This window comes from Gymnoscopelus microlampas (assembly GCF_963454915.1).
Source record: "Gymnoscopelus microlampas genome assembly, chromosome: 18".
Taxonomy (NCBI): domain Eukaryota; kingdom Metazoa; phylum Chordata; class Actinopteri; order Myctophiformes; family Myctophidae; genus Gymnoscopelus; species Gymnoscopelus microlampas.
The window spans coordinates 34,446,066-34,466,711 of NC_139955.1; the positions used below are offsets into that span (position 1 = coordinate 34,446,066).

General features: G+C 41.0%; 2 protein-coding genes across 2 annotated transcripts; both read right to left on the bottom strand.

Annotated features, from left to right (window-relative positions):
* Nucleotides 1-2,456: 2,456 nt before the first annotated feature.
* slc25a5 (solute carrier family 25 member 5) lies at nt 2,457-5,237 on the bottom strand. The gene is made up of 4 exons (XM_084085907.1): nt 5,002-5,237; nt 3,447-3,930; nt 3,203-3,343; nt 2,457-2,870 (listed from the first exon to the last, which is right to left on the bottom strand). Exons 1-4 carry the CDS (start codon nt 5,110-5,112, stop codon nt 2,713-2,715), a joined length of 894 nt encoding a protein of 297 aa, XP_083942033.1. The 5' UTR covers nt 5,113-5,237; the 3' UTR covers nt 2,457-2,712.
* Nucleotides 5,238-6,237: 1,000 nt separating this feature from the next.
* Nucleotides 6,238-14,963, bottom strand: slc25a43 (solute carrier family 25 member 43). Its single transcript, XM_084085727.1, has 5 exons — nt 14,495-14,963; nt 11,145-11,386; nt 10,295-10,467; nt 8,607-8,741; nt 6,238-7,455 (listed from the first exon to the last, which is right to left on the bottom strand). Exons 1-5 carry the CDS (start codon nt 14,764-14,766, stop codon nt 7,255-7,257), a joined length of 1,023 nt encoding a protein of 340 aa, XP_083941853.1. The 5' UTR covers nt 14,767-14,963; the 3' UTR covers nt 6,238-7,254.
* Between the last annotated feature and the right edge of the window lie 5,683 nt (nt 14,964-20,646).

The following is a 20,646-nucleotide window of genomic DNA, read 5'->3' on the forward strand; positions in this document are numbered from 1 at the left end:
GCAGAACCACATACTGTAGGCTATCTGTGCATGGACATCGACATGAATCAAATGTTACAAATATATTAAAAAGGAACAACCTGATTTTATCACGCACCCAGGCTACTACTGATGTGAGAACGAATTGACATAAACATGAGTATGATTATCAGTACTGTTATGACATGATTCAACATGAAATAAAATAGAATCTCTAACAAAATGCTTTTGATGATGGCGATGAGCATCTTCTCAGTTTTAAATTGAAAGGATACTCCTGAAACATTCCCTGTGGATTTTTTTTTAATATAACCAATCCCAAAAGTTTCCTGAAAGATGATGTACATGTACTACATTCACAACCAAAATTTGTCTGTGGCAAACAATTTGATATCCTAGGTCCAGGGTGGGCATCTACTGTAGATCTACAAGCTTGTTCCCAAAAGGTTGCCCGTCTCTGCTTGGATTCTTTTTATTTATTTGACAGAATAGCAGTCATATTTATTTACCCTTTGTTTGACTGATTTTGCTTGTACTGTATTATTCTAATTATCATCACATGCAAAATGATGGGTTAATTGCCCAGCAGTCGTACCTTACATTTCCAATTGCTTCAAGCTAGCATGATCAAAATCATACTACAGTGAGTTACTTATTTCTAGGCAGCTGGCAGTCAGTGACCTTTTTGCTTCATATATGACAGACCGTTTCTGCCTGAATTTGAGATTTTCTAAACTAAAATGAGTAATAAACTACTGCTCAAGTAATAAAGGGTAACTGAGACCCATATATTTTCAGTCACCCAAACAATCTTGTAACATCTCCGATCAATTTAGTCATCCAAAGTAAGTTAAGCTCTAAAACATTGATGTATTACTTACATGCTCAAATCCCTGGAAACATGCAAAATACTACAATGATGTGGCTTAACCCATTATAAAGCATCTGTCATTTTAGCTATATATATATATATATATATATATATATATATATATATATATATATATATATATCTCTCTCTCTCTCAACATAAGTTTTTCAGAAAACTCTTGATTTGGAAGGCATATCGTTGCCATCGGGTAGAAACCTCTTACCTCCATATTCTAACTTTCACACAACAGTGGCACACTCAAAATAAGCAGATTCACAAGCTCGAAATGCAGCGCAAAGAGATGTGTTTTGAGCTTGTAGATCTGCTCCTTTTGCAGTTTTGGAATTTAAATCCTGAAAAGTAGCAGTTTTGGACATGAGGTTTCCACCCGACAGAACTTGTAGAATCGGTCTCCGGTCTTAATGGGTTAAAATTCCAAAAACGTACACTTTAACCTCTTAACCGTCGTGTTAATTGTCAGTTCACATGCCAAAAAAATCTTCAAACTACACTGCTTCCACTGTGGGACTGTATGCTACTCTCCAAATACAAAAGCTTGCTGGAGTAGATGTATATACGCTGTCAGGTGTAACCATTACTTTGTGCAGAGCACTTCGGGAGTTGTCATCACGGACCTATCCTTAGTCACGAGACAGGAAGAGGTTCATAGCCAGCTACTACAAGTCGGATCATGGCGCTTGATTATGACCCCTGTGATAGTTGAGAGAGGACATGAATACTCACCTCTAGTCCATGTTGACAGACATTTGGCTAGATCCCCATGCTACTTTACAACTGGTGTGATCATGTGTCGTGTTTCATCACACTCTGAGCAGGACAGTCCAGACATGTCGACAGACACTCAAATGTCACCTAGCACGTAGTGCCATCCTTTACAGTCGATTACATTCTGAGAACATATGAATATCAAAGCGTGATTCCTTGCTCGACAGAAGTCCTATGACTGTTAAAAATCACTTTACTGAAAACGGGTGTCACTCAGGCGGGCATATAGCACACCACCAGCTCAAGGTTAAAGTCCTTTCTTAATCACACCAGATTAAAGTCAGAGCAGGAGATAAAAGTATATTTAGAAATGTGGAACCACCCACAGCAGCGCAGGCAGGCAATCCTGGACGGTCTCTGCTGCACATTATTCACGCCACTATTCTATTCAACTTCTTACATGCACAATGATTGATGTTAAAGACAAAAAGCTCCTCAAACTAGCAAAGATGCATACCAATTTTCTGCAAGGACCACTTGGTTGCAAGTCAACAGCATTTGAACCTTGCAGCTGATATGGGCTCATGCCCCAAAACAAGGAGCAACTCCTTAGCTCGAGTCATTTTAAGAAAGAAATGAAAGTTTGCCTCATTAAGAAACTAGGCTGAAGAAGCCAGGAATAAGTAAGTGTGGCAAAATGCCACCCAGTGCAGCAATGCCCATGTAGTCACCTGGATTTGAAACCAAATTTTTAACACTCAGCAACACTGACTGCGCACACAGTGAAAACACTACCCAATGCATCCAGCAGAAGTCTAATGGGTTTCAGTTAGGGCTACTCTGCTACACACTTAAAAACAAAAGTGCTACAGGCAGGAGATTCACTCAGTAGGTTGCTTTTATTTATTAACTTTTTCCTGACAAGGTTCCTGTGTTAAGGGAATGACATTCTGGTGAGGGGCAACAACAAAATAAACAAAAACATGGGCCAAGAAACTAATTCAAAACAGATTCCCCGGAACAACTAGTAATAATATACTAGCTGGTCCCTATAAATATTGCAGCATTTTAAGTCCTTCCAAATGTACAAGGTATGTTACAGTTAGACAACATGAACAGTGGACATACAAAATAATTTAGAGGACTTTCTTCAGCTCGTCGTACAAGACCAGCACAAAAGCACCGCCCATGCCTCTGAGCACATTAGACCAGGCTCCCTTGAAGAAAGCCTTGCTACCCTCTTCACGTGCAATCTTCCTCCAGCAGTCCATGGTGCCACTGTACATGATGTCCGCTGAGGGGTTAGAAAAGACAAAGACACGTCACACCTCCTCCAACCTCACATGGTTTTATAAATTTAAAAAAGCTCAACCATATGTTTCAGAGCCAACTTTTACACACACATCTAAGCCCAGAAGTTGGGCAGGTGCTGAACAAAAAAAAACAAGACAGCTTAGAATAGCCAAAAGAAAGGCTTGCACACCGTTGGGCTCAGGTTTCCAAAGAATGTATTGCACACACAAACTGCCTGTGTACATAGGCACTTTGTGGGTGCAATAAATTCTTTGGAAACTGGAGCCAAACTTTGCGTGAGCATTTTGTCTTTTCTAGTCAGATTTAACTTACCTCCTTTGCGTCCGGACTGCATCATCATACGACGGCGGACGGTATCGAAGGGGTAGGAAACGAAACCGGCACATGCAGTCACAGTCTGAGCAATCGCCCAGCTGACAACAATGTGTGTGTTCTTGGGATCTGGCAGCATGCCTGCAGAAAAATGACGCAAGAGGATTAAAGCAGTTCTCAAGAATTCACAAAGAAAGCACCCAAACCCTACTGTACATCTTGCCAATAAATAACTTGAACTTACCCTTGGCTGTGTCATAAACACCAAAGTAGGCAGCTCTGTAGATGATGATACCCTGCACAGACACACTGAAGCCCTGGTACAGGCCCTTGAAGCCATCAGACTTGAAGATCTTCACCAAGCAGTCGTTGAGGCCTTTGAATTCACGTGCTCCGCTTTTGCCAACGTCAGCGGCCAGGCGCGTTCTGGCGAAATCAAGGGGGTAGACAAAGCAGAGGGAGGTGGCACCAGCAGCACCACCGGAAGCCAGGTTGCCGGCGAAGTACCTCCAGAACTGCTTGTGCTTGTCCACGCCATCAAGGAAAATGTTCTTGTACTTATCCTTGAACGCAAAGTTGAGAGCCTGGGTAGGGAAATATCTGATGACGTTAGCCAGGTTTCCTCTCCAGAATGATAGGAAGCCCTGTTCCTTTGGGAGACGAACGAATGTGTCAACGATGCCCTTGTACTGCTTGTCAACTGAGATCTGTTTGCTGGCATGTTGTACCTGTAATAAAAGCAAAAGTATTTTTCAGCATTAGTCATTTTTTTTACAACTGGGCTGTTTCAACCAGCCTAGTATTCAAGGGTCATAGATTTTTTTATCACATTTTAGGAATCACAATTCAAACCTCAACATTAGAAGTTTGAACTGTGACAACTCCCAAAATATAACAATTTAAATATGATGGGTCAAAGCAATTCTTATAGACAGTTGTGTGGTGTAAGGCTGTCTGGAAGACTCAAGTTTTGGCCTACTACTACTACTAAACGTTCATGGCATCCATTCACCAATTCACAGCCCCACCTCCTACTTGTGATTTGAGCCTGGCTGCACCATGCATAGATTACACAGACTTTGCCCCTCTACAAACTGGCAAACTTTCAAACAACATGGAGACTTGCTGCTACCACTTTGACCTTGGTCATTTGACACAATCAATGCGAAAAAAATACTATTAGTCAACACTACTGCTCATTATTGGCCTGTTTTTTATACATCTTTAAAAAATGTTTGCCCTTCTTTTTAAATTATCCTTTTCTGTGTTAGGTATATGAAATGTGCTATAGCCTACAAATAAGTGGTTGATTACAGTCACTTTTAAGACCACCACAACAGACAGGTGTCAATTATTATCAAATTACAGCCCAGGTGCTGCTAATTGACTGCTCATGCCAATTAACTGCAGGGGCAAGAAAAGTTTGACTGCCCCCCTTGCCTACTAACCAATGGTGTAAAGTAACCAAGTACATTTACTCAAGTACTTGAGGTATTTTTACTTTACTAGAGTATTTCCAATTTTAGGTGCCTTTACTTCTACTCCATTACAATTTGAAAACTTCAGTTACTTTGTAGATTACGATGTTATGAGCTTGTAGATCTGCCATTTTCAAAAGATTTGTATGCATTTTATACATTTGGAAACTTGTGAAATAGGACAGTCTGTATAATGAGTAGTTTTACTTTAAGTATATTTTGATACCAATACCTTTGCTTCTAACAGTATTTCTAAAATGTAGTATTGATACTATTACTTAAGCAAAACATGCGAGTACTTTTTCCACCACTGCTACTAACCTGGAGAAGAAGCTTCACCCTCTCAATGGGAGCAACAGCTGTTTTGGAGATGGCAGCGGAAATACCACCAGCCAAGAAGTCCTTGGCGAAAGAAACGACCGTCTCATTCATTTTCAGATGTTGTCAAAACCGAAAAGGAGAAGAAGATGTTGTCAAGTGTCTTCCCGTTCAACCGAAGGACTCACGACCGGTGGGGTATGCCGACAGAGGTGAAGTGAACTCTGCCAACTTTGACAGAGGGTTTTAAGCAGTCTGGACTCGAGGAAAAAAACGTCAGCCTCACACTCAAATTTAATTGGCGCAGCTGGTGACTCTCAAACGCAATTGGTGCAGCTGGTGAAGTTGTGGGCGGGGATAATGTGTCCTTGGGACTCCGATTTGGCGTCTTCCTCATGACTCTCAAGTCAGGCAAATAATAGCAAATTTGGGATTGGCAATTGCCGCCCCACACAACCTATTCATACTTGTTTTGCGGTTTGAGAATTGGAGGATACCATTATATTAAATATTTGGGTTTATTTATGTCATGTTCTGAACTGGATCAATCAAGGTCATGTCAAATAAATGTCAGCTTTATGCAGCTGAGCCCCCAAGGGTCCCAGAGACCTAGTAAGGAAAGGTCATGCTCCAGTTAATGTGAGATGACCTCCAATCTTCAGTTTCTCACAATTGGTAGGCCAAATCATGACTTAATCAAATTGTACATGCTGAAATGAACAGACTAATCAAAGCTAAGAACCCAATTAACCTGTGAAAAATATTTAACCTGTCACATATTTTGAGAGGTGTAAAAGCAAAAATGCATTTGAACCATTGTACAGTTGGAAATGCAACACTAGTGTACAGTACTTCAGATAGGATTAGTTAGGATTAGTGACTTTGAACAGGTGTAAAATGTTGGATCATAGGTGTCAGACAAATGATTTGGGGGTAAATGCTATGGTGGTATGAGTACTGCTGTCGGGCAGAACCCTTGTAACTCCCATATTTCAACTTTTACATGTTTTTTAGTAAATTAATGCCCTAGCTACTTCATCATACAAGTGTGTCACACAAAATAAGTGAAAATAGCAGATCTACAAGCTCACAATGTGCAACACGTTGAGAGCTTGTACATCTGCTATTTTCACTATTTTAAAACGTTTTTAAAACAATAAAAAAAGAACGGTATTGGTATTTGGCAACAAAATTATAGTCTTAGTGACCATGGACCCAAGAAAACAAGTCTCACAACAATGCAATGCGATGGTTTATTAGAACCCCACAATGCTATTTTGACAGGCAAGAATCAATGTAACATATTGAAATGTATTTTTCACCAGCATGATGATCTTTTTAAAACAACACATAACAATTTCAGTGTTTGTACAGGTGAAACATGAAGCAGCAACATGAAATGTGAACAATTACTGTTCTACATTCGTTCATTCATTTTAACATCAGCCTGAATGTCAGGCTACTAATGTTAGGGAGCCTAACAGCCTAACACATGTTACAGTATTTTAGTAATATAAATAAAGTATGCACACCGGTTCTCATCTCCACTTTTTTTTATCGCTACTCAACATTCCGATCACAAGATATTTTCCTGTTGAAGATCTTGTGATCGAAACATTGAATAGCAGAAATAAAAAGTGGAGCTGTGAACTGGTGTGCAGACTTTATTTATTTTACTGTTGAACTGGTGTTTGTCCAGCACCTTGACTTTAGATTGATATGTTTTTCTAGCCTACTGCATTATAACCTCATAAAATTATCAGTCTCCTCTTCTGGATTAAGGCTACGTTGTGCTATTCTAAAAACTCTACAAAAATATAAAATAATAATAACACCCAAGGCACATTACAACCATGTAGCAAACCATGTTACTATGGTTAAAATACAAATAGTAGTTACAGACATATTAAGAAAAATAAGAAAAAATAATACATTAAAGTTTGTGCTTTGTACCATGTAGGGCCATGGTCAGACCAAGATTATTAATACATGGAGACATAATACTGTCAGAAGAATAACTGTTGTGATAGAGGTAGAGCTTTGATGATAGAAAAACATGATAGTAGTCAACAACATCATTGCCATGAACACATGAAAGCCGAAATTCAGGAGAATAGGATTATGACTGACACTAGCTTCTGCCATAGAAGCTAGTAAAGATTCAAGGCCCATTTGGCCAGTCCATGTCTTTAAAAATATTCACCAGTGAGGTGAGGAGTACGTTTATTCCGTAGAAGACTGATTTCTCGCGCCGTGTCACCAAGATGACTCCTGTGTCCGAAAGCTCCTGTTTTTCACATAGCGCTTCCCCTCTTCCAACTCGTAAGGCCTCAGGCTTTGGTCTACCCCTGGTTTGCGTTTGTAGCTCAGCGGCGAAACAATGTACCCGTTGCGGTAAAGGCACACCTGCTTGCACATCTCAAAGCAGGTAAAGAGAAGGCCAGAGTAGGGAACAATCTGTGAAGGAAGGGTAGACATTAGAACACTGTTTCCCAAACACTGGGTCGGGACACATTTGTGGGTCGCAGACCCTTGTTTTTTATTTCCTACATTTTGTTTTTAATTATAGTTATTTAAATTTTTCATGAATTCATTAATTCAAACATTTTTCAAAATAATTTCATGACAAGAAATTCCATATTTAGGGAGAAAAAAATACTTGAAGTAGTGAAGATAGCAGCTCTACAACCTCACAACGCAGCGCAAATTGATGAGACGCGTTGTTGTGAGCTTGTACATCTGCTATTTTCACTAGTTGGGGTCCATACAACTGCCATCAAATGACATTTGGAGGTGGAATAACAGAACAGAGCATGCTATACCAGTCCAGAAATAGATAGCTTGTGGCATACCTGTATGAATTACACGTAGAGCATTGCTTTCCAAACCCCTTCCCCACACCCACATGTCTAATTTATACTCAATTGCCTTGTCTCTTGGCTAAAATACATTTCAAGCTAACAATGCGACGCCCCTTGAACTCAGCTAAACGTGTCATTCAGCTGAGTTTGCTGTCTGGAACAGAGGTTGTAATTATTTAAAGGACAACTTAGTTTTTTTACAACCAAGGTTTATGTTTTAGATTGTAATTAAAGTAAATAAAAGATGAGAGTTAACAGTGGGCGGGGGCATTCTGTCTGGTGGCTAAATATGTCTTTTTTTACAAAATAACCCAGCGTTTCTTTATTATTATTTACAGTAGCTCTTCTAGACCCCAATAACTTACATCTGGCCATCAAAGACCACAGGACCTTTTTTATTGAGTAAAAAAAGCATATTTAGGCACCGGACAGAATGGCACCGGACAGAATGCCGCCGCCCACTGTAAAAAATATCGCGAAAATTGCTAAAACTATAGAAAGCAGTAAATGAAAAAACAGACAAAGTACGATTTTGATGCATGTGTTGTCCCTGCGCTTTCATTGTATATCAGTTCCTTTTCGCTTGTGTGTAACATATGACAAAGCTTGAGCCGAGTCATAAGACGTCAAGCTCACACTAATGATATGAACAGCCATGGGTATAGTGGTGTCTTGCTTAACATGAATAAACAAACAACGTACAGTGTAGCAATTTATAGCTAAAATATACCGTAAGTCAAGCCGTACCTTTATTGCATTGGCAGTAAAGCCACTCCAAAGTGCAAAGATGCCCTTGTTTTTTATCACCTGTCTAAAACAGTCCATCATTCCTCTGAAATGGACATCAACCCCACCTAAATGGGGCAGCCGGGCACTCTGCGCCTGAGAAGAGAATAAAAGTGAGTCAGTAAAGTGTCATGAGGTATCTAATAAACCAAATTCCAATAAGGTGGCACATTAAAAGAAGACAGATTAAATAAGTATAGTGGGATTCATGGCAGATGTGATCGTGACAAACTCGGTGTATTACATCAATGCCATGAAGGAAAATGTAAGTTTCTGGCTCCAGTAATGCAAAAGTTAATATGTGCTTTTAACAACAGGAAGATACCATGATTATTGTTTTCTTTTTCTATTTTTATGTGGGTAGATCTAACAATATAACTTAAGAACATTCAAATTTGTGATAGTTATGAACCACCACAAAGAGAATACAAAATATTTCAATGGATAATGATGACCACCAGTGGCCTAATAGCCTAGCATATTACACTCTGCTAAGGAATGGGTAATATTCGTAGCGCCGAATAGAATAGAATAGATTAGAAATGGGGGGGCAGAACAGATAAAAACTGGTATCACATGACTTTTTTTTGCTGGAAATAGCATCATTCTGTTACTGAGTTTTACAATCACACTGTATGACCTTTTGTTAAGCATAGCTACAAACACCACAGATAAATGAATCAGTCTTAAAATTAACAATCACTTAAAGGAAGAACACGGTCAGTCGTGGGTCTTCGCCAAGGAACACCAAAGTTTAGAGAGGAATGCTAAGCAAACGAATCAGTTAAACAATACCTAGGTTAATGTACTAACTTCTACAAAGATTGCGTTTCTATTGTCTATTTCTTCTCACTGACACTTAACTCTGACCCCTTGATGACAGAGGAACTGTGGATAAGGCTATAAGTTATATAGATATGAGTGAATGTATCATTGTAGTAACTATCATATCTGAAAGTAGTTTTGTTATTTGATATACTGGAAACAAGTGACTCCAAACTAGCCGACCGTGTGATAGTTACTGGCTATCTATAGCTTCAGAAGACCAAAGAGTACATTTGCATTCTCAGCTGCTATTGAACCTTGTGGTACTGTAGCTAATAATAGGCTGATAAAACCGGATGTAGTATTCTGCCCTTTGAAGACCTATTGTTCCCCATGTGTGCTGTCAGTGAGTACAGACGAGGACACAACAGAATACATTTTAACCAGTGCTTATCGAGGGAGGACTCGCTGTGCATGCAAATTCTTCATCAGTAACACCTTGCATTATACTCCCACGGGTGCGTGTGTGTGTGTGTGTGTGTGTGTGCTGGTGCTACATACATATATATACTGTATATAGCATGCACGAGAAATATGACACTGATCCACCAAGTAGTTTGTAAGATTAGCTGCGGGAAGACAGACGCATGCATGCGCGTGTGCAGACACACATTATCTCCTGATGGAGATAATCATTTTCATGGGGTAGTATTCATTACATTTTCTGAAATTGAAACCCATCTAACTTCACTACTTTTCAAAATGTAACCACATTGAGAAATTGGGAAGGTTTCTCTAGGTTTTTCTCTAGGTTTCTTAGTAAACTGGACCTGAGCTAGCCTAAATGCAATGAACAAGATCACTAGTACCAATAGTAAACTTACTTGCATCTTCCTTTTGACAGTTTCAAATGGGTAGGACAAGGTTTGTGCCACTCCCGCAGCAAGACAGCCAATCATAAAGTTCTGGAGTGAAGTTAAACGGACAAGAGGCTGCTGCCACAGCTTATCCAGGTTCATGTAGACAGCACAGCACCCGGCAGAAAACGGGAATGCGCCTGTAGAGAAAGAAAATGCAGGTTGCAAATAAAAGCGATGGAACAGTCAACCTTGAATCAATATTATCTTTATCACCAGTGGTGGAAAGTATCTAAGTACATCTACTCAAGTACTGTACACAAGTACAATTTTGAGGTATTTTCTTACTTTACTTTTTTTCTTTTACTTTACTACTCCACTACATCTCAGAGCCAAATATTGTACTTTTTACTCCACTACAATTATTTGGAAACTTTAGTTACTAGTTACTTTGTATATTTAGATTATCATTATTACACAACATACATCAACCACTTCAGCCCTATATACATTTCGACCATTTGAAAATAGCCGATCTACAAGCTCACAATGCGTCGCGATGCCACGCATTGTGAGCTTGTAGATCTGCTATTTTCAAAAGATTCTTTATACATTTGAAAACTTGAAATAGGACATTCTGCATAATCCGTTCTACTTTAAGTACATTTTAATACCATTTTGATACTTTTGTACGTTTACTCAAGTAAAGAAGAATTACAATTCCGGACTTTTACTTTTAACTGAGTATTTCTACATTGCAGTATTGATAACTTTTACTTAAGTAAAGAAAGTGAGTACTTTTTCCACCACTGGGTACACTGATGCCACAACCTTAGGAGGATCACCATTTGTAAACAAATGCATGTGCAATGTTTACCTAAGACTGTGAGAGAGAAGCCCCTATAAAGTGCCAGAAGTCCTTCGCCCCGGTAGATCTTTGAGAGAGTGTGAACCACGCCAACATATGTGGGCTCCCTGCAGTTCTGAACGATCAGTCTTGTCTCTGCCACCTCCAGAGGGTACGTTGCCAGGGCGGCCGCTATGCCTGCCACACTTCCAGCAAATATGGCCCTCCACTGAGATACGTAGCCCAACTTATCCATGTGCAGGTGGACTATCCTGGAGATGGAAGGAAGAAAATACATAAACACTCAGAAGACGGGAAAGAGACAATCATACAGTCATGTTACAAATGGTGAATGGTGCATTTATATAGTGCCTTACTGCCTTTTTGTACTAAATGTATTACATTGACACACCGATGGCAGAGGAAACCAGGCAAGGCACCAACCTGCTCATCGGGAGCAGTTTGGGGTTCAGTGTCTTGCTCAAGGACACTTTGACAATAACTCAGGGGAAGCCGGGGAACAAACCAGGGAACCTTCCCTTTCCCAAGTGGCCGCTCTACCTCCTGAGCCACTGCCGGCTTTTATGTTTGTGTATGCAATGCATACATCAGTAGCTCTCACAAAATGTAAACAAACACATTGACAATGTCTAAAAAATTGTTGCAATTTTGTGAAAAAATGTTGAGGTTTATTTTAACTGTGTGGCTGATGCTGGCAATAGAAAATGACATGTACAGTAGTGACACTATGGTCCTTTAACAGCTGATCATTGTGTGGTAGTGGGTTGTGGTCGTGGTGTGAAGCGAGGCTATATGGGGGAAGGCCGAGAGGTGGCGCCCGTGCAGCAGTGGAATGTGGAATGTATGGAATGTGTCTCACTATAATGGGCCTGATTTACTTTAAAAAGCCTGGGGCTGATTTTGCTGTTTTCCAGTTCAGATTAAAAAGATTTAGGTGTGTCTGTCAATGTGCTTTGACAATGCAGTTGACTATACTTGCAATTTAAATTGGCACACCCACCACGGCTCTATAGGCATATCTAACACACCCATAATTCATTGTATTAGCTGCATTGCTTACTAGTTTGCCATGTTTTAATCTGCTGTGCATAGTTTTTAACCTAAACAAGAGAACAAACTACGAAATCAGCCTAATTTCATGCCTGTGAACAGACCAAGCTGTCTTGTCCTGACATAACTGTGACTATGTCAGGAGTTGAGATCGGGTGACGTCACGTCTCTTGGGTAAAAGTAGCTCCACACACACACACACACACACACACACACACACACACACACACACACACACACACACACACACACACACACACACACACACACACACACACACACACACACACACACACACACACACACACACACACACACACACACACACACACACACACACACACACACACACTGCACAGACTACAGCTGACTGTCAGCTGACTGCCACTGTGTTGCGCCTGCGTGAGACATAACTCCCTTTACTGTTATGAATTATGTATAAAGTTGACTTGTATCCCCTTCCCACCCAAATTAGTGCATAAAATATGCACATTTTATGAAATGTCTCTCTCTCGCTCGCTCACATACATTACTTTCCCTCACTCCATCACCATCTTTCTCTCTCTCGATGTGTGCGGTCAAATCATTTTTTACCGGTTCACACATAATGTATTTTTTTAGGGGCAAAAGGGAGTGAAAAGCTTTTCCTCTTCACGCCACTGATTCAACGTAATGCATCAGGTGTTCGGGCTCCACTAATAAAACCTGACTACCACCAACAGGCACAGACACCTCTTGGTGGCCCAATTGCCCGGAAAAAAAACCTTTGTGTGTTCAGGCCTGTACAGTGAAGCTGACTCCGCAGGATGTGGTGGTAGCGAGAGGTACTATCTGTTTTGTATTGGATGGGGGTCTCGGGCAGGGGGTCAAGAGGTTTGCAGGCTGCAGGGCATCCAGCAGAGAAGATCGGGGGTTTCAGGCATGAGGGTCAGAGGTTTTCCGGCGGGGTATAAGCAGAGAAGATCGGGGGTTTCAGGCATGAGGGTCAGAGGTTTTCCGACGGGACATAAGCAGAGAAGATCGGGGGTTTCAGGCGGGAGGTCAGAGGTTTTCCGGCGGGGCATCAGCACAGAAGGCCGGGGGTTTCAGGCGTCGGCAGGGACTGACAGCAGCAGACTTTCAGGCAGGGAGTCGGCCGGGTCATGACTGGAGATTTTAGGCAGGGATATCAGCAGCGACTCCCAGGGTGGGGGGTGTGGGGTGTGGGGCGTCGGCAGGGACAGCCGAGGGATTCAGGCATGTGTGTGGGTTCGGGGTGGGGTGGTGCCAAACTAAATATTGCTAACTGTACACTAATGAACTTGCCGCAGCTGTTTAATTTCATTATAAAATAAAATAAAATAAAATCATTATTTGTTTGCTGACAATGCATCCAGAAAGCACATTTAGTGCCTTGGGTATCTGAAAAGCAGGATCAACAAAACTAAAAGGTCATTATTATTATTCATTAGTATGCTAATCAACCATCTAATTATATGATCCAGGCCACGTGTGGGATAGATACTCATAAACAGAAGTGCTCTCTCCCTTCAGGAACATTGTGTACAGAACAGAACAATCATTTGCAGAGTGGGTGGGGTGGTGGGTGTTGTTTACTAGGCTACACGTGCTATCTGTTGACGTGGGCTACAGCGAAAACTACTCAATTTATAGCATAGTATCAGATGACAAGTGTTACACCTCATTCTATTATTTATAATCCCTGATTATATAGGCTGTTTACGATCAATAGCTGTCACGCTCTATTCTGCCCTGACACCAAAATCGTCCGAGCACATCCAGCGTTCTGATTGGTCCAAAAGTGAAGGCGTGACACATACCATAAAACAGGAAGTATGTTGTTTTGTACTGTAGCTGTCAGCGGTTGCTAATAATATGAGTTATATAAAGTACATCATACATTTCCCTAGTCCAAATAGGACACAATAACTTAATAAGCATCATGCAGTCGCATGTTCAAAGTGATTTTTCAAACATTATCCACTTTTTCAGCTGACTTTCTAACAACATAAGAATATTAGCTGCAGACAGACTGCAGCTTTCTTTTCCAGTAGATAAACAAACGGTTTGAATGTGTCCCACAGGCTACACATGTTTAATATTTCTATGTATTATGTATTTTTGTATGTATGTATTTTTTTAATAAACGTGGTAATACAGTACAGCTTTCCCTTTTCCAGTGGTTAACAGTTTGAATGTGTCCCCCATGCTACACATTAATATTTATATATATGTTTTAATAAACGTGTCATACAGACCATCACAGTATTACCACGGTTATTAATACATTGAGACTCTCATTCACTTACTTTTTGTACGTTGCCACGTGAACCGCGCTGTAAGGAAACAATCGGAGACAGGAGACCACATTTCCCTTCCACAGTCCTCTGAGTCCCTCGTTCTGGCAGATGAGCACAAAACTCTGCCAAAAGCCCCTCTTGCAGTGAAAGGTGCCCACCTGGCTCTTGATCTTCACCACCTCCAGAGGCGACGTGACGGTTTTGCTGAAGAATCCGGCGAAACCGACGCACAAAAAGCTTTGATAATGTGTCAGTCTGACGTCTTCTGTAACGGTTGCCATTATTATTGTTACTGCTATGGCTGCTGCGCGAAAAAGTGCTTCTTCTTCATCCGAAGGACTGTGATTTGATCGTCTTCTAGGAACGAGCAGGACACAGCGGTTGTTTACCTAAACATCTATCTATATATAGGATTAAGCAGGTATCCGTGTTGTAACTAGTTGAGCCAGCGGCGGTATTATGTGACACTGACGGTTACACAGACAGACACGTCACTGGTCAGTAATGAATATGAAAGAGCACAAGGCGTCAGCAAAAGGGTGATATTCCAGCAACAGACCACTAGATGGTAGTGATAGGTCCACTTTTGGTGGTCGAAACCTTTCTGCATACAATACATGATTGATTGAATTGAAGTGATTGATTGAAGTACTTTGTTTAGAAAGACATGGAAAATGTACATGGAAGTACAGTTAACAATACAAGGTCCTCTAAACTGGATCGCCCATAAAAGCACAACGGCTTATTTCAAATGAGATCCCCACGCACTCAAATCATGATGACATTTAAGAAGACAGACACATATACACTACAATGCAGAACATCATACAATCAGCTTACAGGTTACTGGTATTGAAAAACAAGAAATCCTGAAGGTGCTAAATTACAATTACAATGACATACAATTACAAACCATGAGCTACACACTGCCAACTGTGTGTGTGTGTGTGTGTGTGTGTGTGTGTGTGTGTGTGTGTGTGTGTGTGTGTGTGTGTGTGTGTGTGTGTGTGTGTGTGTGTGTGTGTGTGTGTGTGTGTGTGTGAATAAACCAATTAATTCATCATTTTTTGTATTGATTGGTTGATTGATTTGATTGATAAAAATGTACATGTATTTGTGTATAAATGATCTGTAAGATAGAACACAGTCTCTGCAAACCACCAAGACTGATTTGGGAACCACCAACTTGTGAGCTTGTAGATTGGCTATTTTTGCTGAATGTTCACTCAGGGGGGAGGGGTGGCGGCAAAGAGAGCCAGGAGAAAAATCAAAATCAAATATATATAATGGCCCCTCAAAAATGGCCAAAAATGCCAAAAATTGCCCCTGTCCAAGTCCTAACCTACCCCGTGTCCTAACCTAACCTACCCCCCCCCCTCTCTCTTTCTTCTTTTGTACATATTTTTCACTCTTCATACCAGTAACCTGTAAACTGATTGTATGACATTCTGTATAGTAGTGTGTATATCTGTCTGTCTCTTATATGTCATCATGATTTGTGTACATGGGGATCTCATCTTAAACAAGCTAAGTGCTTAACTGAGCTATCCAGTTTAGTAGACCTTGTATTGCGAATTTGTACTTCCATGTACTATTATGTACTGTCATGTACTGTTCTCATGTCTTACTAAATAAAGTACATCAATCAATCAATATACAAATAGTATAATAAGCAGCAGGTATGTATGTAGGCCAACATTAGGTTAGGTTAGACATAAAGTGCAAAGAGTGACACATCAGTAGATCAACAAGACCATCACAGTCTTGCTTCAAACTGCATGAGTGCTACCTCTTAAACAGGACTCAGGGAAATTAGGCTGTGTCATGAACCAAGAAAAAGTACCAAGGAAATGAATTCCATTCCCACATGCATTTTTGCATAGACAATACCCGTGTGGACTTTGGTTTGAAAGTTCTCTGAAAATATCCTGCAGTTTTTTCCTTTTTTGTCACAAGCCATACATGTGAATTCCAAAACAATCTTATGCTGCTGATTTTGTTTGTAGATTTCTTGATATTCATTTTGACAGCACACAATCTCTCTCAAACTGTCATTTATATGTGTACCTAACATATGAGACAAGTATTGATGCATTAGTATACTCAAAGGTGAATGTAGACCTTGAAATATAGCAACGCTTGAGTGATTGGCACCCAACAAAATTAAACATTACGCATGTTATATTTTGCTCAAAACACTTGTTTCATACATTACAAATGTCAGAACCTACTGTGTAATGAGAGGATTTTTTAAAAACACTTTGGCCCCAAATGGCAGTTTGCTGCCCACCTCCAAAAAATCTAATAATGGACAATACTAGAATAGATGCATTACATAATATGGTATACTATAGAATACAATATTTATGACAATACAACAATGTGTTAATGTCACAGCATGTCTCATGAGTAGATCAGATCCCCTCACAAAATTGGATGATTCTATGTTACAACTCAGCCCAAAATATGCTGTACAATCATATGCAGCCACCCCATCTCACCCCACCTTGCCCCACCTGAGCCTTAACTCCCCACCCCACCCCACCCCACCTCACCTCACCCACCTCAAGGGAGGGTGGGGTGGACCCCACCAGGGTGTTCGTACATGTACAATCTGCTGCACAGGAATATGGTCATCAAGAGCCCTGATACTGATACTGGCAGTGGTTGATTTAAGCCTGCTGTCAGCTTTAGCAGGTGTTATCAGCTCTTGGCACCAGTGTGTGTTCAGCACGTATTGGGATCCATACCTTCTCAAGTTGTGACTCTACCCAGTGCTTTTCATGGCAAATGCAAAAGGAAGACTCTCATTAGTAGATCTGATCACATTGGAGCTGTGCGTGGCAATGCTTTTGTGTGTGTTGTGTGTGTCTTGCAGACATACAGGAACATATTTTTGTCAACCTGTCACCTGCAACACACTTTCACGGGCATGATTTGTAGACATTCTGTCATCCACGTAACTCCCCATCCTCAATGTGCTATCCGTTGCCAACTGGCAACCGGTGAAGGGGCACACATTATACCTTTCAGCGAATGTCTCATTATTGCTGCTTGCTTAGTAGTTTGCCCTTTTGCAGTGTTGGTAGGCCTACAGGGCACCACAAGTTGGGGACATACTGTAAATACTTATAGGACGACTTCACCCATTGTCAACCTATCTATCTATCAACCTATCTATGGGGCCTCTCTATTCAAGAAGGCAAAGGGCAGTGTCAGTTTCATCCCCTTTGCCATTATGCTCCTTGATAAACACAAACCCCCTAATACCTGATTTACCTCACCTGGTCGAACTGGACTTGCTAATGCCCTTCATGAATATGCGTGTGTGCACACATGAAGGCAGGCACCTGGATGAGCTGGACTTGTGTGCTAATATAGCTTCCATGGACATACATACATGCACACACACATGAAAGCATACAGGGGACATTGCCTTCTTTTAAAGACACTATTACATTTAGAATTAGCTTACCTTCTATAGAATCAAAGTACTTTGCTGGCTATTTAATTTTGGTGTATGACCCGAGCAAAACACTGTCCCTTTTGGAAAGGACATCTAATCTAATCTAATCTAATCTAATCTAATCTTAATATAATTGGTCCTCACTAATACTCATTATAATATAATGGTACAATTTTTTCCTACTTGGTCTGTGTCTCAGAGGAGGGCTGTGGAAAGTTCAGAATCCCGCCTACCAGTGACATCACCGTTGGGGAATCCAAGCTAACAGAAAAAAAACTGTAGGCTTTCTATTCCCGGAAAGTTAGCATGCTATGATGGAAGTTCTATGTTCTTGTGTTAATAAAAATAAAAATAAAAAATTGAAAACTTGTTTGAAAAAAAAAACAAAAAAACTCACCTAACAATGATGTCACTGGTAGGCGGGTTTTCTTCAGCCCTCTGATGAAACAGACCCAGTAGATTTTACAATTTTCTCATGAGCATTAGAGAGGACCAATTATATGAAAATAGGTTGAGAATCGGTGAAGTCGTCCTTATGGCAAAGCCGAGGATGCCAGGCAGATTTCTTTGCATCTTGCATTGTTCACATTTTGGCCATACATGTAGTACACAAGTACTTCTGTCTCACCCCCAAAAGGTATATTGTGACTTTTTGGGACAACTGTGTTTTTTTTTTGTCGGACCGTCAAAAACTGGACTTCCTTGCCCCGGACCGGTCCCGGCAACTAGGCTCCAATGTAGCCTGACAGCGAGTTGTGGGTTCGAGTCCCGATCCCGACGGCCTTTGCTGCGTGTCACTCCCTATCTCTCTCTCCCCGTTTCCTGTCAATAAAGGCATAAAGAGCCCCAAAAGAAATCTTTAAAAAGAAAAAACTGGACTTCCACATTCCTAGAGTGCCGAAGTCCCCGAAAAGTCAACATGGGCCTTAATGGTCCCCCCTTCAACTCACATGTTGACGCTTGTTCTCTAAGTCACAATATGACTGGGGGGTGTGACAGTGTTGGGTAGACTGGTCCAGGTTAAAACTGCTAGATTGATTTTATAAACGCAGTCAGGTATTCCGCTTTATCACAAGAAAATATCTTTGCCATGAAAGGCGCTGGTAGAGTCACAACCTGAGAAGGTATGGATCACAATAAGTGCTGAACACACACTGGTGCCAAGAGCTGATAACACCTGGTAAAGCTGACTGCAGGCATCAATTACTGCCACAATTGGACATGCATAGTCCACCACCATGGGCACCGGTGGGAGGTGCGGAAGGCCCAAGGCATAGCAAGAAATATTTGTATGAAATGATTGTGCTGTCAGTGGTCTGTGTGTGTGTGTGTGTGTGTGTGTGTGTGTGTGTGTGTGTGTGTGTGTGTGTGTGTGTGTGTGTGTGTGTGTGTGTGTGTGTGTGTGTGTGTGTGTGTGTGTGTGTGTGTGTGTGTGTGTGTGTGTGTGTGTGTGTGTGTGTGTGACGTCTATACTGTAATACTTGGTTGTTGTTTTTTTATTATTATTGTATGCTGTAATGTTATGTTTTTATGTCGACTAGACTCTTGGAAGATTAGCCGATGGATCACATCAAAACATCAGTATCAGGGCTCTTGATGACTAAAGATTCATATTCCTGTGCAGCAAGATTGTACATGTAAAAACATCCTGGTAGAGTCCACCCCACCTTGAGGTGAGCTGAGATGGAGTGGGGTGTAGTGAGGGAGGCTCAGGTGGGGTGAGATGGGGTGAGGTAGAGAGTGAGAGTGAGGTGAGTTGTGTTGAGATGGGGTTGGGCAAGGTGGGGTGAGAAGGGGTGGGGTTGAGATAGGGACGTGGGTGATTTCATATCTACTGATGAGACATTATGTGACAATAACATTGATTGATTGATTGAAAATTGTATTAGGCAAAAAGAATGTAAAATATCACAATTACATTTATAATACTTTTGTCTAAAAGGTCCGTCCAAAAAAGTCCTTGCGGACTTGTTTCGGTTGGGGTCCTTGGTATTCATTTCATAGACATATATAGTAGCAACCAAACAGTTCAAATATCAACACAAAAATACAGAGAAAAAATAACACTATGTACAAAAAAGAAAAAAGAAAAAAGCATGAAAAACAAAGACAAAAAACTAAATATATGTAAAAAAAAAAAAAAAAAAGGGGGGGGGGGTCTATCTACCGGGAAACTGGTACTACCTCCTCTTTTGGCCTCCAGAAAGATGAGTTTTTAGGGCTGTTTTAAATGAGCCCAGCGAACTGCATTTTTTGAGGGATGGGGTTAGACTATTCCATACCTTGGTGGCCGTGCTGTAGAAGGAGAATTTGCCCATCTTTGTTTTATGGTTGGGTGGTACCAGATTGTTGTTTAGGTATTTAGACAGATATGCAGGTATAGGGGGCATTTCGGGCAAATCTGCATTTACAATTTTGAAGACCAGTGCCATTTTTTGTTGTTTAACCCTGTCTTCCACCCTGAGCCAGCCTAGGCTGGCAAAATGAGTGGGAGAGAGGTGGGTCATGGGCCCCAGTCCGAGAAGTAGTCGAATCAGTTTGTTTTGAGAGGTTTGAAGATTAGTCTTCAGTGACACTGAGGTGTTGGATTACCAAGAGGAGCAAGCATAGTCAAAAAGGGGCAGAATCAGGGACCCTGAGAGGGTCCTGGGGGCCTGAGGGTCGACAAAATCTGGTTCTCTGGTTTACTCTTTTG

Excerpts from the sequence above, each read along its gene's own strand:
- slc25a43 (XM_084085727.1), bottom strand. The coding sequence starts at position 14,766 with ATGGCAACCGTTACAGAAGACGTCAGACTGACACATTATCAAAGCTTT. Across the intron at positions 11,387-14,494 it reads CACGTGGCAACGTACAAAAA|GATAGTCCACCTGCACATGG; the intron begins GTAAGTGAATGA and ends TTCCATCTCCAG. Across the intron at positions 8,742-10,294 it reads CTGTCAAAAGGAAGATGCAA|GCGCAGAGTGCCCGGCTGCC; the intron begins GTAAGTTTACTA and ends TTCTCTTCTCAG.
- slc25a5 (XM_084085907.1), bottom strand. The coding sequence starts at position 5,112 with ATGAATGAGACGGTCGTTTCTTTCGCCAAGGACTTCTTGGCTGGTGGT. Across the intron at positions 3,344-3,446 it reads TGTTTATGACACAGCCAAGG|GCATGCTGCCAGATCCCAAG; the intron begins GTAAGTTCAAGT and ends ATTTTTCTGCAG. Across the intron at positions 2,871-3,202 it reads GCAGTCCGGACGCAAAGGAG|CGGACATCATGTACAGTGGC; the intron begins GTAAGTTAAATC and ends CTAACCCCTCAG.